General features: G+C 46.5%; 3 protein-coding genes and 2 non-coding genes across 6 annotated transcripts in view; 4 read left to right on the forward strand and 1 right to left on the reverse strand.

Annotated features, from left to right (window-relative positions):
- Window positions 1–3042, forward strand: part of LOC130381135 (protein-tyrosine kinase 2-beta-like) — a 20066-nt gene extending 17024 nt beyond the window's left edge. Inside the window, exons 27-29 of the mRNA XM_056588584.1 lie at window positions 71–205; window positions 1487–1567; window positions 2542–3042. Coding sequence (XP_056444559.1) covers window positions 71–205; window positions 1487–1567; window positions 2542–2841 — 516 coding nt within the window. The 3' untranslated portion in view covers window positions 2842–3042. The remainder of the gene's footprint in view (window positions 1–70; window positions 206–1486; window positions 1568–2541) is intronic.
- Window positions 703–774, forward strand: trnat-cgu (transfer RNA threonine (anticodon CGU)). Its single transcript has one exon. It is a non-coding gene; the product is annotated as a tRNA-Thr (tRNA).
- trnat-cgu (transfer RNA threonine (anticodon CGU)) lies at window positions 1254–1325 on the forward strand. The gene has a single exon. It is a non-coding gene; the product is annotated as a tRNA-Thr (tRNA).
- Window positions 3043–3301: 259 nt separating the features above from the next.
- Window positions 3302–12021, forward strand: LOC130381136 (uncharacterized). The gene is made up of 8 exons (XM_056588585.1): window positions 3302–5084; window positions 5417–5496; window positions 5779–5976; window positions 7262–7441; window positions 8149–8257; window positions 8880–9016; window positions 9803–9880; window positions 11427–12021. Exons 3-8 carry the CDS (start codon window positions 5794–5796, stop codon window positions 11577–11579), a joined length of 840 nt encoding a protein of 279 aa, XP_056444560.1. The 5' UTR covers window positions 3302–5084; window positions 5417–5496; window positions 5779–5793; the 3' UTR covers window positions 11580–12021.
- unc50 (unc-50 homolog (C. elegans)) lies at window positions 11819–15769 on the reverse strand. Of its 2 annotated transcripts, none has more exons than XM_056588588.1 (7): window positions 15665–15769; window positions 15158–15293; window positions 14494–14774; window positions 13497–13617; window positions 13105–13244; window positions 12772–12879; window positions 11819–12519 (listed from the first exon to the last, which is right to left on the reverse strand). In XM_056588588.1, exons 3-7 carry the CDS (start codon window positions 14756–14758, stop codon window positions 12383–12385), a joined length of 771 nt encoding a protein of 256 aa, XP_056444563.1. In that variant the 5' UTR covers window positions 14759–14774; window positions 15158–15293; window positions 15665–15769; the 3' UTR covers window positions 11819–12382. The 2 variants fall into 2 exon arrangements, with proteins under 2 accessions (XP_056444563.1, XP_056444561.1); XM_056588586.1 differs by having other exon boundaries at window positions 11820–12519; window positions 14494–14771.
- Window positions 15770–16011: the final 242 nt, after the last annotated feature.

The raw sequence follows: 16011 nt of genomic DNA on the forward strand, positions 1-16011 counted from the left end.
GCGTGTGTGTGTGTGTGTGTGTGTGTGCGCGCGTGTGTGTGTGCGTGTGTTTCTGTGTGTGATGTCGAAGCCCTTACCCACAGCAGAGATGGACAGGTCAGGTGACCAGGTGTACAGCAGCGTCATGGAGATGGTGAAGGAAGTGGTCCGCCTGAAGAACGACGTCAAAACACTGTCTGCCTCCGAGTATCCAACCGCTGTGAAGGTAGAGTGAGCTACTCTGTGGATGGGAGAGAGAGAGGGGGGGGTCAGAGATCCAAACCAGCACCTTTGGGGAACCGAGGATAAAACATACACGTTGTCGTGTTACCGTGAAGAAATGAAATTGGTCGTATGATTGGTTACTGAGCACGATGTATGAAATACTCTAAAATCATCAAGTTTAAGGAATCCAATGTTCAAAACTGCTATGAAGAAATCCAATGAAGAGCAAGTCGACATTTCAAAAGCGTAGGCCGTATGTGTGGCCGTATGTGTTGTCAACCAAAAATAATGTTTGCAGACCCAAATCATGTCTATTAGAACATAACCTAGTCCAAGCTATGTAATTCCTCTTCGTTCTGTCGTGGACAAATATTTACTAAATTGTTCGCAAGGGATTACTTTACAAGTAGAAGTACTGCGGTTGAAGACATCTAAAACCACGATGAAGTCCAGTGAAAAGTAAAATTATTTTTAAAGAGCAGATAATAGATTTCATGTGGCGTGGTGGCCAAGTGGTAAGGCGTCGGTCTCGTAAACCGAAGATCGTGGGTTCAAATCCCATTCATGCCTCTAGATGTCAATCAGAATATGTAAAGTGATGTTGTCCCTTAACACTCCGAGTCGAAGTAATTTTGTTTTATACTTTACACCTCGAGATTGACAAGAATTTTGGTATGTTTACACAAAATCCTATGATACTTATATCGTTTGTGTGGAGTGCCGACCAAGTCGCAAGGCTTTTTCAACTAAACCAAGAATGTCTCCATAGAGATGATCAAGGACCCTAAGAAAAGATTTCAAAAGCAGAAGTATAGTCACTTTCGAATAATGGTTTAAGACCCGATCCATGTCTGTTTGAGCATGAATTGCAACTTGGTCTAAACAATGTCATTCCTCTTGATGCTGTTGTGGACAAACATTGACTTCATGGTCCGCAAGTAAATACTTTACAAGTTACAATACTGCACTACAAAGACATCCAAAACCCAGATGAAGAAGTGCAATGAAAAGTAAATATGTCATTAAAGAGCAGATCATGTCTCTCATGAGGCGTGGTGGCCCAGTGGTAAGGCGTCGGTCTCGTAAACCGAAGATCATGGGTTCAATCCCCATTCACGCCTCTCAGGGTCAATGTCTAAGTGTGATGTGTTCCCTTTACACGTCGAGCCAAACAAACATTGCTCCATACTTTACTTTGGATATTCTACATCCCGACAGGATGTACAAATGTATCTTGGTAAAGGCTTAAAAAGGTCTTTCTCTCTCTGTCGGTGGGTGCCAGGCGGTGGGGGTCAACCTGCGTACCCTGATCCAGAGTGTGGATGAGATCCTCCCAACCCTGCACAGCTCCGTCAGGAACGAGGTGGGTTTACTGGGGGGGGCTGTTGAAGAGCTATTACTAGCATTATGTTGGAAGATTGAAGAGCTATTATTAGCATTATTAAAGGGGCTGTATGTACGATTGAAGAGCTATTACTAGTATTATTAAAGGGGCTGTTGGTAATATTGAAGAGCTATTGCTATTATTATTGAAGGGTCTGTCTGTACGATTGAAGAGCTATTGCTTGTATTATTAAAGGGGCTGTAGGTACGATTGAAGAGCTATTTCTTGCATTATTAAGGTGCTGTAGGTAAGATTAAAGAGCAATCATATTACCACGGTTAGAACGAATACAGACCGCATCGTACACAATCTGCAATTGCTAACTATGGCTTGAAAAAAACAAACCTGTAAATAGGCCGTACCCGTGTAAAGGCTGGGGTAATTCTGGAATGTTTATATCTAAGGCAGGGGTCTCAGACTCAACTTACCAGGGGGCCGCTGGAGGTAGAGTCTGGGTCAGGCTGGGCCACATGAAGTATTCCACAGAAGAAATGAGCACAACTGACCCAATCTAAGTCAATGACCGGGCTATAATTAGATCACGCTGGCTATGTAATCGCTGACAACAGGTGACATTTCATATTGGTTGGTGGAAACCGGGAGGTTTTAGCGTCCTTTGAATTTTGTCAGGACTCAGGACACGCAACTCAAAATTCCGCACTAACACTAAACTTTGATGTCAAGCAGGGGGCCACAAATTATCCTCCCGCAGGCCTCAATTGGCCCCCGGGCCGCGAGTTTGAGACCCCTGATCTAAGGGTTCCTGTGCGATTGGCAGGAAAGGGTCAAAGGATTACACGCAGGGCTCTAGACTGCGACCAAAACGCAACCATGTATCACGCAGCCGCTCAATTCAACGAACATGGTTGTGGTTAATCGAGCCCTCATGTCCCTCACCCTGCCTCACCCTCCCCCTTAAATGCCCTCCTCCCCCCCGGCCGCACTCCCCCCAGATCAAGGGGACCGAGCGCCTGCTCAACAAGGACCTCGGCGAGCTGATCAGCAAGATGAGGCTGGCCCAGCAGAACGCCGTGACCTCTCTGCGGCAGGACTGCCAGCGCCAGATGCTGGCCGCCGCCCACACGCTGGCCGTGGACTCCAAGAGCCTGCTGGACGCCGTGGACCAGGCGCGGGTCAGGGCCAACCTGGCCCGGCCCGCCGCCGCCGCCGCAGCCGCTGCCACGGCCCCGGCCGACGGCGCCACGGCCAGGCCCGACTCGGAGTCGGGCCTGGACTCGGACCTTGAGGCCTGAGAGGGGTTTTCAAAAGGAAGTCGCAGGGGGAGACTTCACGCGGCGGGACTGTTGTCAGGGGATACAGCTTTATCAAAGTTAAAGCCCTGATGGAGAGCATGGGGAGGGGATAGTCAGGCCAAATCAGACGATCTCTGCCATTGTCTCTCCCTCCGTGAAGCCCCCTTCCATAGGCTCCTCCCCCCCCCCCCACCACCACGCCACTCTATCTCTGTCCGTCCGCTCCCTTCCATAGGCTCCTCCCCCCCCCCACCACCACGCCACTCTATCTCTGTCCATCCGCTCCCTTCCATAGGCTCCTCCCCCCCCCACCACCACGCCACTCTATCTCTGTCCGTCCGCTCCCTTCCATAAGCTCCTCCCCCCCCCCCACCAAGCCACTCTATCTCTGTCCCACCCCCCCACCACCACGCCACTCTATCTCTGTCCATCCGCTCCCTTCCATAGGCTCCTCCCCCACCATGCCATAGTTTCTCCGTCAGTTTAAAGTCCCCCGGCCCGCCAGCAATCGGCGCCACAGTGAGCCTCCTAGAAAGAAGGTTAACAGCTTAGATTAGGTATACCCTGGGACTGTTACTCCTGTAGAGGGCTTGGACTGTTGCATCTTAGTGTGAGAAGAGTGGTGCCTGAAATGGATTTGATCGAGATCTGTGTGCTGCAAACGAATCCTGATGTTGCTGTTGCAACAGAGTTGTTGTTAAGGATTATACAATTAAGTTGGATAAGGGTTTGTATTCAGATGTGAATAGAATGACATGTGAAGAGACGAAGAAGAGCCCTTCTCTTTAATGTAGATGTAGCCAACTACATTAAAGATATTCTGGAGGTTTCCCCGGGCATCCACTGCGCTGGTGCACTCAAATATGAAATCTTAGTTTTACCAGGACCAACTCTTGGTCCTGGTTGCCATTTTTAACCAGGACAAGACAGTACACAAGATGTTTTTTTTACTTCCCTACTGTTTATTTGTAACTGCATTTTGTCTAAGTGGCCACCATGTTCAGTTTTTTCTTTTAACTGACTTTAAATATGTTTACATATATATACATTTAGATATATGTAAATATATGTGTGTCTGTGTGTGTGTGTGTCTTTTACTTTCTGTAGGCATCTGTGGAGAATTGAAGAAAACATTCATTTCAGGGATTTTTTTGTATTTTGATGTATTTAAATTTATTCTGACAATTTGTCCTCTATTTGGATATATAAATAATAAATATAGTTTATAAACACATGCTGTCACCAACTTCATATTAATATCATTATTTATGTTGGAAATGTGTTGCAAATTCTAAATCCAGAGGAGTCTTACTTTAGGGTATCTGTGTTAAGGTCGCCAATCATAATCACTCATAACCACACGTAAGATAACAGTATTGAGAACACAAAATAGTGCTTAACCTAAAACATATTGATGTTGACACATTGTGACTACCCCCTGCACCCTCTTTTGGTCATAGCTGCCAATACATGGGCAGGGCTAGGCCTCAGTGTCCTAATTACCTAATTTACCACACCTGAGTCCTGAGGGGGTTATATAAGCCGGTTTGCACTCATTCAGTGGGGCACCATTTTGGTTGATGCAGGCGCTGTCCTGAGTTACCCTGTCACATGGGCACTTTGCCTTATTCTCTTTGGTTCTACATAGTCTCAGATCTAACATACACAAATTCACCGCATCCACTCACACACAAACCATATCTTGCATTTCAACGTTATCCCTAGACATTTGTTTTGCCTTGTTTGTAGAAAGAGCAAAGGCAGAGATTTTATGACCCAAGACAGAGCCAGAGTGCACAGTGCTTCTTGAGAGCTTCAGAGAACATGATGTACAGCCTCACAGAGTGCAGGAACTACAAAGGGATTTGTAGTTTTTTAAATGGGCCTGATGACGGTGCAACTGGCAGGTTTTACCTGTTCGGACAAAGGCCAACCATGTCGTCGACATATTTAATTACATATCCAAAGCCCACAACATAACATGACATGACTTATAGCTCTTCGGGAGCAGTTAGGGTGAGGACTGGAGTCATGCTCAGAGACAACTCGGCTGAGGTTCCTGGGATCAAACTAGCAACCTTCCTGATAGAAGTCAACACAAGCATTTACTCCTGAGTCAAGCAGACCCCGGGATTGATGGGGGGCCTCCTGTCACATCAATGTAGATAAAAGCATGTCAGTGTGCACAACTCCCCCAATCAGGATGTTGAGAGAGAGAAAGCATACACAAAAGTCACGATTCGGTACGTACCTCGGTTTTTAAGTCACGGTTCGGTATGATTTTCAGTACAGCAGTTATTATTCATTTTTTTATTCATTTTTTGGGGGATTTGATTGGTTTATTAAATTATACCAAACAAATGCCTTACACAAATAAAAATACATCAAATACAACTGAGGATAAAAACACAATAAAGTCCAGGACTTATTTCCATTGTGGTCCTCAACACAAAACATCAAGACCAGACAAGACTCAGCGCATATTTCAAATCCAAAAAAATAATTGGAACGGATTAGACCACGAAAAAACAAAACCTGTTTGTCTACTCTGTGCAATCCTTTCTGTGATGTACAGAGATGCACCTCAGACTGCAGGAACCTTCCTCTGATCACAGGACTGACAGCAAGCACTGCAGCGGTCTCCTTTTGTAGCAGGTAATCAAGCGCATGATCATTGCTTTTAAAGATCATCGAACAAACAACCAATCCAAAAAACCAAAAAGTTTCATGGATAATTTTTTTAACTATATCTCAACACGTCTGGAAACCGTGTGTGTGTGTGTGTGTGTGTGTGTGTGTGTGTGTGTGTGTGTGTGTGTGTGTGTGTGTGTGTGTGTGTGTGTGTGTGTGTGTGTGTGTGTGTGTGTGTGTGTGTGTATTTCTGTTTGCGTTAATTTATTCATCTTAAATAATTATCATTGCAACTATTGTTAACAGTTTTCTAAACCGATCATGGGGAAGACAAAGTTGTTGCTGGATGTGGACACGGGTGTGGACGACGCCCAGGGCATCATGCTCGCCTTGGCTGCTCCCGACGTGCAAGTGCTGGGGATCACGTGCACGCACGGCAACACAGCGTTGGAGAACTCGTGCAGGAACACACTCCGCGTGCTCAAAGAGTGCCAAAGGGGGGACGTGAGTTGTCGAAAACACGCAACTTCCACATCATGACGTTAGACAACATGGCATTGATGATTTGTTGGTTGAAGAGGAAACGTTCCACACAAACATGTTCCGCTAATACCTATTTCAGTTAAAAACATGGGATAAGTGTGTTTAGCCGTTACAAGCCATTATGAAAATCTGCCTCTATCTGTGTTTTAGTGACATCACAAGTGGGCGTGTCCACCTAGATGTGTGATGGATAGATCTGTCTCCCAGCCTACCCAGTGGACTGTAATAAACGTTGCTAATTTATCCGTCATACATTGAGGTGGACACGCCCACTTGTGAAGTGGCAGATTTTCCTAAACGGCTTGTAACGGCTAATCACACTCACACCTGGTGGTATAATATGGGACCTTTAAGTAATTATGTAGTTTTACTAGAATAATACAAAGTAGCCTATTTAAGGACAAATGATGTTCAATGAGCATTGAAAACGCAGAATTTGCATAAAGAATGAGGAGTACTTACTAATTATTGGCCGTTTGACACATCAAAACAACAACACATTTTTGTGCAAATTATAGTAATCACATTAATTAATAACATTCATTTTATACATTTTATAATCACTTTACCTATGTGCACTGGTGGTAATGGCACGTTCAAATCGCTGGGAATTATGGAGAACACATTTTCGCTATGTCGGTAAGTTCTCGTGAACGACCTCATGACGCTCTTATGATTCTACTTCCGTTCGGCAACTGGGGCCAGATTTTGATAACAGCGTTGCCCAGTTGGTGACGTATGGTTTACTAGTGATGCGCATTAACATCGCGGAACATGAAAGTTTTACTCAATATAAAAGAATCAACCATCATATCACATACTTTACTATTGATTGACGTTGTGACATTCTGTTGTCATCGACTTTGCTCAGTTTTAAACGTTGTGTTCTGGTAAACCCTATAGATAAGGGCAAGTGTAGCCTTCCATACAGTGACAATACAATGTGCTTCTCATAAATAAAAGCAAAAGGATAGTAGGTGACAGGCTACAAGGAAATAAAGACGTTCGAACTTGAAACTGATCCTACTAAGTTCTGTTTAGTTCAGATGGTTTTTTATCGGATAAAAAAAACTTGCTGTGAAGAACTTTTAGATTCCCAACGCAGTCTCGCTATCATAAACACGCCTTAACGACTCATCAAATCATTATTTGTATGCTTTTCATGCTTTATGCTTTCAAAGCCATGAAGCATGAAATACTTTATGGCTTTTCACACATATTCAAACGGCACTACACCACCCGTCAGATCCCCGTGTACCGGGGCTCCGCGGAGCCGCTGCTGGGTCGCATGATGGACGCCAGCGACTTCCACGGCAAGGATGGGCTGGGGGACGCCCCGGACCCACAGGCGCCCGGGCTGGACCAGCTGCAGGCAGAGGGCGCTGTGGCGGCCCTCATCCGCCTGGTCACGGAGAACCCCGGCGAGGTGCGTGGTCCGACCGAGGGGGGTGCACACTAGTCTACAATCATTGGAAAAACATTTTAAATGAAAGGGATGGAGATACTCTAGTAACATAGAGCGATGGATTGTTCCAGGTCCAACACATGGATCGACTCGACTTAAATGCACAACGACTCGACTTAAATGCACAACGTTTTAAATTTATAATGTAAATATGGATACAAATTGAATTTGTACCCTGTTGCTGGCCCTTTAGGGTCAGGTAAGGTAAGGTCAATCAAACATTCTGGCTACACTGTATTCAATCACATCAGATGTGTCACATCAGATGGACAAACGACAATAAACAATTTGTATACTTTCAATACGATAAAACAGAACAATCTAATTCTCTCTCTCTCCCTCCCCCCTCTCTCTCTCTCTCCCCCTCCCCCCCTCTCTCTCTCCCTCCCCCTCCCCCTCTCTCTCTCTCCCCCCTCTCTCTCTCTCGCTCTCTCTCCTCCCCCCCCCTCTCTCTCTCTCTCTCTCCCTCTCTCTCTCTCTCTCCCCCCCTCTCTTTCTCCCCCCCTCTCTCTCTCTCTCCCTCTCTCCCCCCCCCTCTCTCTCTCTCTCTCTCTCTCTCTCTCTCTCTCTCTCTCTCTCTCTCTCTCTCTCTCTCTCTCTCCCCCCCCCCCTCTCTCTCTCTCTCTCTCTCTCTCTCTCTCTCTCTCTCTCTCTCTCTCTCTCTCCAGGTGAACCTGGTGGCCACCGGGCCCCTGACTAACTTGGCCCTGGCAGTGAAGCTGGACCCGTCCCTGCCTGAGAAGCTGAAGGGCCTCTACATCATGGGGGTCTTCCATTGTTCACATTCCACATAATACCTGGGTCTTTAAAAGCTTCTGACGTTCAAGAGTTGTCAATAGAGAATCAACTAAACACCCAGTCAAAACGTCCCGCCCCTCTCTGCTCCTTCCCTCAACACCTTTTTCCACCACGTTGAGCAGTGTTACCTTTCACACACCTGTGATTGACATGCAAGATGGATTCTCCGAACCAATCACCGAAGAGATGCCCTGATTGGTCAGAAGTGAACCAGGAGCTGTCTAAAATCGTGATTAGTGTCATACAGAGGCAGGAACGGTCAACCAACCAAACCACCGATATTATCACTGAGCATTTCCTTCACTAAAGCTAAAGGATGGCTAAGACATTGTTAATAACTACTCAAATAATTTTGTCCAACCGACAACTCATATTTAGCTCAAGGTATACGCTCAGATAAAAGTTTTATTTATTGATGGTCTATATTGGCCAGCAAAACAGAAATGGTTGTAATCACACGTATTATTATTTTCGTTCAGGTGAAGTTACATGTATAAAGTAAATGTGTGTGTGTGTGTGTGTGTGTGTGTGTGTGTGTGTGTGTGTGTGTGTGTGTGTGTGTGTGTGTGTGTGTGTGTGTGTGTGTGTGTGTGTGTTGCAGCCAGGGGCAACACCACTGTTTGCGGGGAGTTCAACTTTGTGGCGGACCCCGAGTCAGCCTTCATCGTCCTGACGCAGTACCGCTGCCCCACCTTCATCGCCAGCTGGGAGTTCTCCTGCCGCAACAAACTGCCCTGGGTACGGGTCGCTAGCTAGCTAGCTAGCTAGATAGCCGCGGTGTTGGTAGACATTAGCAGCAGCCGGGTCATGCTTTAATTACGCTCAATTTGTTTTGTTGGAGCCAGGGCTCTACGTTGCGCCCATTTCACTTGCATTTGCGAGTGAATATTTCGGTCAACCCTGGGTACGGGTCGCTAGCTAGCTAGCTAGATAGCCGCGGTGTTGGTAGACATTAGCAGCAGCCGGGTCAACTTTAATTACGCTCAATTTGTTTTGTAACTTGGAGCGTAGAAATCGCAGACGGCTAGTAGCCTATTGTATTTTTGTGAAATATTTCAATTATTATTGAAAATATTTTTTAAATTGCATAAATCTGGAAATAAGTTATATGGGGGATAGGGGGGGACAACTTTTTGTGACGAGGGGACACGTGTTCTCATTTCATTTTCTTGGAGCGTAAAAGTTGTTGACGGCATCAGAATTCATTTTTTACGGAAGGTTCTCAGCCTTGAGAAGACGACTGGCTCTGGTGTCAAGTGGCCACTGGGCCCCCTTTTTTCTTGCCTCATGATTGGCCTCTGATCTTTGTAAGCCCCAAACAAAAAAATCACATTGTCTTGGGCCTACGCTGATCGGGGGGCCTATCATGAGACAGTATTAAAAAAAGGTTAGACCGTGCATTAAGGCAGCCCCGCACCTAGCCCCCACCCTGCCTGCTCCTTAATGACATGGATCCAAAAATACTGAATTCACCGTTTATTTAACTCTGACCGTATTTATCTTTGGTTCCTTTCCTTTTTGTAGTCCTTTTGTGATGAGTGGCTGGCCCAGGACACAGGGAAGGCTCGCTTCATGGGAAGGATCTACAATCACACCATGGAGGTACGGATCACACACACACACGACACACCGTCAATGCAGGCCATTCTGACCTCTCTTTTGGAGGAGGGAGTAAGCCGGTGGCTCGCATTTTTGGCTCCCAGCCCTTTGTCGTAATGGGTTCCATCCCCAGCCTGAAGGCATCCATGAGCGAGACGCCATGAGATGGAATCTGAATTCACTGTCAGTTGCTTTGGATGAAAAAGGGAGATATGAATAAACTCATTCAACACTTTGCATCCCAGGAGTGTGTGTGTGTGTGTGTGTGTGTGTGTGTGTGTGTGTGTGTGTGTGTGCGTGTGTGTGTGTGTGTGTGTGTGTGTGTGTGTGTGTGTGTGTGTGTGTGTGTGTGTGCAGGGCCGGATTAACAAATCATAGGCCCCTGGGCACAAATGTCTGAAGGCCCCCCCCCCCCCTCCCCGAGAAAAATCAGGAAAAAAGCGAAACCACTCAGTTGATGTCTCATCATGTCTGTGACTGTCAATTTTTCATCAATTTTTCATCTCTACCGCGTTTGGAGTGGGGTGGACTGGCCATCTGGCCTACCGGGCATCGTCCCGGTGGGCCGTTGACCCAATGTGGGCCGGTCCGGTCCGCAATGTTTTGTTTTTTTCTCTCTCTCTAAATTCCCTCCAATTGGGCCGCCAATGGGCTACAGAGGGCTAGCAGTGTGTGGCCAGCATCGACACATATTATTGGTCTATGTTTGTCATTGTCAATCAATCATGGGCTGACAGGCTCAGAGAGCCCTGGCAGTGCTGTCAATCACAACAGAAACCAGGGTGGGCGGGACCTCATGGCATGGGCCGGAGTCGTCGGAGTCCGCGACTCCCACGAGTAATTAATTCATATCTTAGACTTTTTCTCGCAGCTACAGATAAAAAAAATTAAATTCTCTATTTATGGTTTCACAATGACTGAGTCACATTTGAAACAAATGCGTTTCAGCTCTAATACTGTTACTGTCTGTAATATGTTTCTATTTAGATTATTTGTCAGGATATTTTGTTATTATTGTCCGGGTCTGCTTTTAACTAATGCTGGGCTTACACAAAAAGATTTTCCCATTCACAGACTAAAAACTGCAAGAGAGAAATTAGCATTGGATCAAGTGTGACATTTAACAAGCGTTTTGTAGCTATGTAGATATGGGGGATGGAGATGCAGCGACCACAGGATGTCTGTTAATTTCCTGTTCAGGTTTCATACCTATCTTGTCAGCAGCACAAGAGACACAAACTTGAAAAACAAAAACAAAAAAAAGCAATTTGCACTGCTATTTGCAGTGCTATTAATGTACTATTATTCGGATGTATGTACTTGATTCAATTGTTTTAATAAAGTACATACAGGGTTCTTCCCGTTCGTCTCTTGTCCCACCCCTAGTGCTGATAATGTAGTGGGCTGGTCTGGACAGAAAATGCCAGGGCTGAATTTTGTCCCAGTCCACCCCTGCTCACAGCGCACTGCAGTCACTAACAGCTGTCGGTTGGCTGGGACTCAAATGATACCTATTTTTAAAGGGTGAAATGCTGCTGTTGTCCTGTAGGTGGCGGTGTCGGTGGAGACGGAGGGGCAGTACGCGAGAGGCATGATGGTGCTGGACTACATGGAGCTGCTGCCGCACAAACACAAGGCCACCATCATAAAGAAGGTTGACCAGGAGAAGTTCAAGGGGATGATGATGAACGCGCTCAAGTAGAGGGCAACGCGTTGTGGAGCTGGTGTAAGAACAAGTCTGTGCTACCAGGGATTACTGTTTGACGTTTTTTATATTTGAACAATGTTACTCTTGAGGAGCAACATTTGAAACATTTGAAAACTACAAATAGTTGTATACAAATTATATCAATCCTGGTAATGATGTCAAAATTGAAAAACGCCCAAGGTTGATATTCAGAAATAAGAATATTTTGGAACAAGGTTTTACTTCATGGTTCTGGAGGTCTTGTTTTGTTTAAAATGATGTCTTGTGTTTTGGGCATAGACAACTACAGTAATAGTTTTGCCAAGCGGTGTTTAAGTTAAACCAAAAAAAGATTTGAAAACACACAATCGGACTAGAAATAAAACATATTTTATTGAAAGCGCTTTGGAATGTACACTTTTGTTGAGAGAGAAAGAAAACTGCTACCAACAGCTGAACAAGTATGCTTACAATGCGCTTCATGTCTTCATTTTATAACATTCCTTGATCAACAGCACTTAAACCAAGATCCTCATCTTTTATTATCTGTTTGTTCCTAAATGCAAGAAGAAAAGATTTGTTGCTCCTCTCCAAATCCAGAATAACGTCTTCAACCAGCGGTTATTTACAAACCATCCGATATTAGTCCAAGAACAATCTTCACTTCACACCACGGTTCAGCCAGTCGGACCGGACGAACAAGTGGGGGGGTTCCGGGTGTCCAAACCAATGAAGAGACACACGCACACGCACACACACACACACACACACACCGGCCCACCCATCGGAGTATAGCTGTGCCGCCTCTCTCTCCCGCTCTACTTGACCCGGTACTGGTAGAACCAGCAGAGGCCCTGCGTGAAGTTCCAGCCCAGCGAGACAGACAGGATGTAGAGGAGGGCCAGCAGGGCGAAGGGGTACAGCAGCACCACCGTGTTCTTCAGGAAGGGAAGGGCTGCAACCGAGGGCCATCGGGGAACCCAAGGAGAACCACACGGTGACCAACGGAGAACCAATGAAGCATTGGAAGAACAGAGGGGACGGGGGGCAGAGAACCAAAAACAAGTCAAAACGGATACCTTTCGGTTCATCACTTAAATTAATCAAATATGTATTTCATGCATTGAGAAACCTTTAAGAGTCATAACCCGAGGGTATGGATTGACAGCTGGGGGGGGGGGGGGGGGGCGTTAATCAAAAGGCTTACCGTTGTAGCCCAGGAAGGTGATGTAGAGGTAGTACCCGATGGCCACCAGCCACAGCGTGTTGCCGACCACCAGGCCCAGGAACCAATCAGAGTTGATCACCACGATGTCTGAGACACAACGGCAACGCACGAGAGTTAGCGTCACAAAACAATTGAACTATCCAACTTAAAACTATCCGACTTAAACTATCCGACTTAAACTACGATTAGGAGGGGTGTCAATAAAACTTCGAAGCCCTTTGAGTTTGTAGTAGCTGGGATTAAGGGCTATACTTAGACAGACACACACACAGACACAGACACAGACACACACACACACAGTTCCCCACTCACGGTTGATGAAGAACAGCTGCAGGAAGTGCAGGATGACGAGCAGCGGGTAGAAAGCGTTGAGGTGCACGTCGAAGGCGTAGCCCCACTCCACGTCGTAGTCCTTGCCGGGCTGCTTCAGCAGGTACTTGTTGGTCACCCCCCTGCAGGTCACATGGTCGCAGTCCAATGAAACGGCACCCCGAAGCAACGTTACACCGTCACGGCGGGCGTTTGGCGTTCTTCACGACATTTCACAGCCCGACATTGCCGGACAAATCAAATTGATCAAATCCTGTCTGAAGTATGGCGAACACATCTTTCTTGCCGACAACAGCTACAAGTGTGCTCTTCTGGAGAGGGAACACAAACAGTCCAGTTGGTATAATAAAGGGGGGGGGGGGGGGGGACCTCACCACATGAGGGTGGATATGAGCAGGCCGACGCCGATGCAGTCGATGAAGACCACCCAGAGCAGCAGCTTCAGGGTCCCCACAAAGCCCAGGTCAAGGACCAGGCCGAAGCCAATGGTGGACACTGTTGGGGGGGGGGAGAGAGAGAGAGACAGAGACAGAGAGAGAGAGAGAGAGAGAGCGAGAGAGAGAGAGAGAGCGAGAGAGAGAGAGAGAGAGGAGCAGACAGAGAGCGACAGAAACACACAAGCAGAGAAGAGAAAGAGAAGAGGAGAGCATAAAGAGGGAGATCTGTGTCTTCACATGTGATTTCATCAACAAAAAAATACCAAATGTAGCGTGATATCTAAAGCTGTGACTGGGACGACCGTTACACATACAGACCACTGCACTGAAGCCTACTCTACCCAACTTCAGCTTTGTATGTCTCTATTCCAGATACTGCACTATTTGTTTGTAGTGCCACGGCAATGTATTTTCAATCACAGCAAATGTGCAATGCCCAGAAGTGCAGTATCTCAGTGGCCCAATTCACTGTACTCTCTGCAAGGACGATAAAATGTATTCTATTCTATTCTTCTACTGAAGCTCATTCATCAGCCATTTGCCCACGACCCAAGGGTTAGGAAACGCCCTGGTCCACCCAGTACAATCGTTCCTGTGTTATGAATGTCTTATTATTGTTGCACCCTATATCTCTGGAGCGAACTACAGCTAAATCTAAAACTACAGCTCCTCATTTCTTTGAGGGAGTTCCAAATATTGCCTGCTAATATCTTTGCCAATATTGGTGCATGTTTTGGTTGTACACCGGTGTCTCTACAACTGTCTACTCTCCGATATCTAATGTATAATTGGGTTCAGCCCTCTCTTGCGGAACAGATCTCGATCTCAATGAGACTTCCCGATACCATAACCGGTTGAATCAAACGAACACAATCAACGACAATACAAATCATCACGGCCCCCCCGGCGGGAGCTCTTCAGCGCACGGCCTTACCGCACAGCCAGACGCCCAGCAGCACCAGGAAGGCCGGGTCGTCGCGGGCCCACTGGTCCTTGGTCTGCTTGCGGTAGTGGAAGTTGCGGTAGACGCGCTGCGGCGACGTGAACAGGTACAGCATCTGCCACACGGCGAACTCAAAGTCCATCTGCCGGAGGTGCAGCAGCCGCCGCAGGTACTTGTAGCGCTTGGCGCCGGCCGTGTGGCGCGCCGCGTCCCGCAGGCCCGTCTCGGCGACGTGTCGCGAGGTGGTGGGCAGCATGGCGACGCTCGCTCTGCTACCGGGGGGGCCGGAGAAAGAGACAACAGGGGCGGCGTTACCATCCGGACGGCTGGCTTGATGACGCTGTGACGACTAGGCCGCTGTGGTCATTAACCGCTCTCGTTGTCGTCGACTTATGTGCATTTTGTTATACGTGGCGGTCTTGTTTTGGGGATTGCTGAATTCTAACAAGCAGCTCTGTGTGTTTTGTGCAGTTATTTAGCCATTTTTAAAGAGTCCTATTTTACCACCAGGTGTGATGTTTGAATGGCCCGACCCTCTACCCTGTAGTGACACCACAAATGGGGGCATCCACACAGAAGTAGGTGGATCTATCCCTTTAAAGATATGTCTAGCTCTTAAGGAGCAGGTGTAATGTTATTAAGAGCAGTCACCCACCTTATCAGAAATAGTTTGTTGTGGTGGGTTGTAGAGGGCAGGCCTGTGGATCACATTCTAGCTGGTACACATCGCTAGAATATGAAGTTGTAGAAGAAGAAGAAGAAAAAAGAAAGATCTGGAACAGGAAGGGATACTATACCAACACACACACACACAGACACACACACAGACACACACACACACACACACACACACACACACACACACACACACACACACACACAGTGAATATCAAACTGAAAATGTTTTTACAACCCCTTTGCTACAAATTCAATCAATGCTAAAGACAGTCAGACACTAAAACCGTACGTTACTGTACAAACAAATACGACTTGTTTGTTTAATCTACTGGCTAGCGTTAGGAAGCTCTAACTAGCCTGCTGCAAATCACTTATAGAAGGGCCTCGCCAGGATAAACTTCATTCTACTTCACTGATTATTCAGTAACACAGTAAATCCACTCGTTATATGTAAATTAATATAGTGTTCCGTAAATGTCCCTACCAGCTGATAAATCCCCCAGGACGGACTCTTCTTGGTATTTAGAAACCAGTATCCATGAAACGCTTCCTGGACTGTCACAAACTGCACACGTTGTCACTTCCGGTAACACAGCGCGTTGTGTTGTGGGAAATGGAGTTTGGAAATCGTGCTGTCAAAATACCTCAATCTGCTCCAGAAAATGTGTCTGAAAATCAACAAAATAAGTTTCAACCACTAACTGCCCAACCCCCAACCCCCCGGCCGAAGTCTATAAGTGTATTTATGTTATTTTTTCAAAGATATGAATGTGTATCTTAAATAAAGCGCTTTTGCGAGTGTCCATGCAGGGCCACCCTCAACCAAAAATA

The sequence above is a fragment of the Gadus chalcogrammus genome, chromosome 4 (assembly GCF_026213295.1).
Source record: "Gadus chalcogrammus isolate NIFS_2021 chromosome 4, NIFS_Gcha_1.0, whole genome shotgun sequence".
NCBI classification, from domain to species: domain Eukaryota; kingdom Metazoa; phylum Chordata; class Actinopteri; order Gadiformes; family Gadidae; genus Gadus; species Gadus chalcogrammus.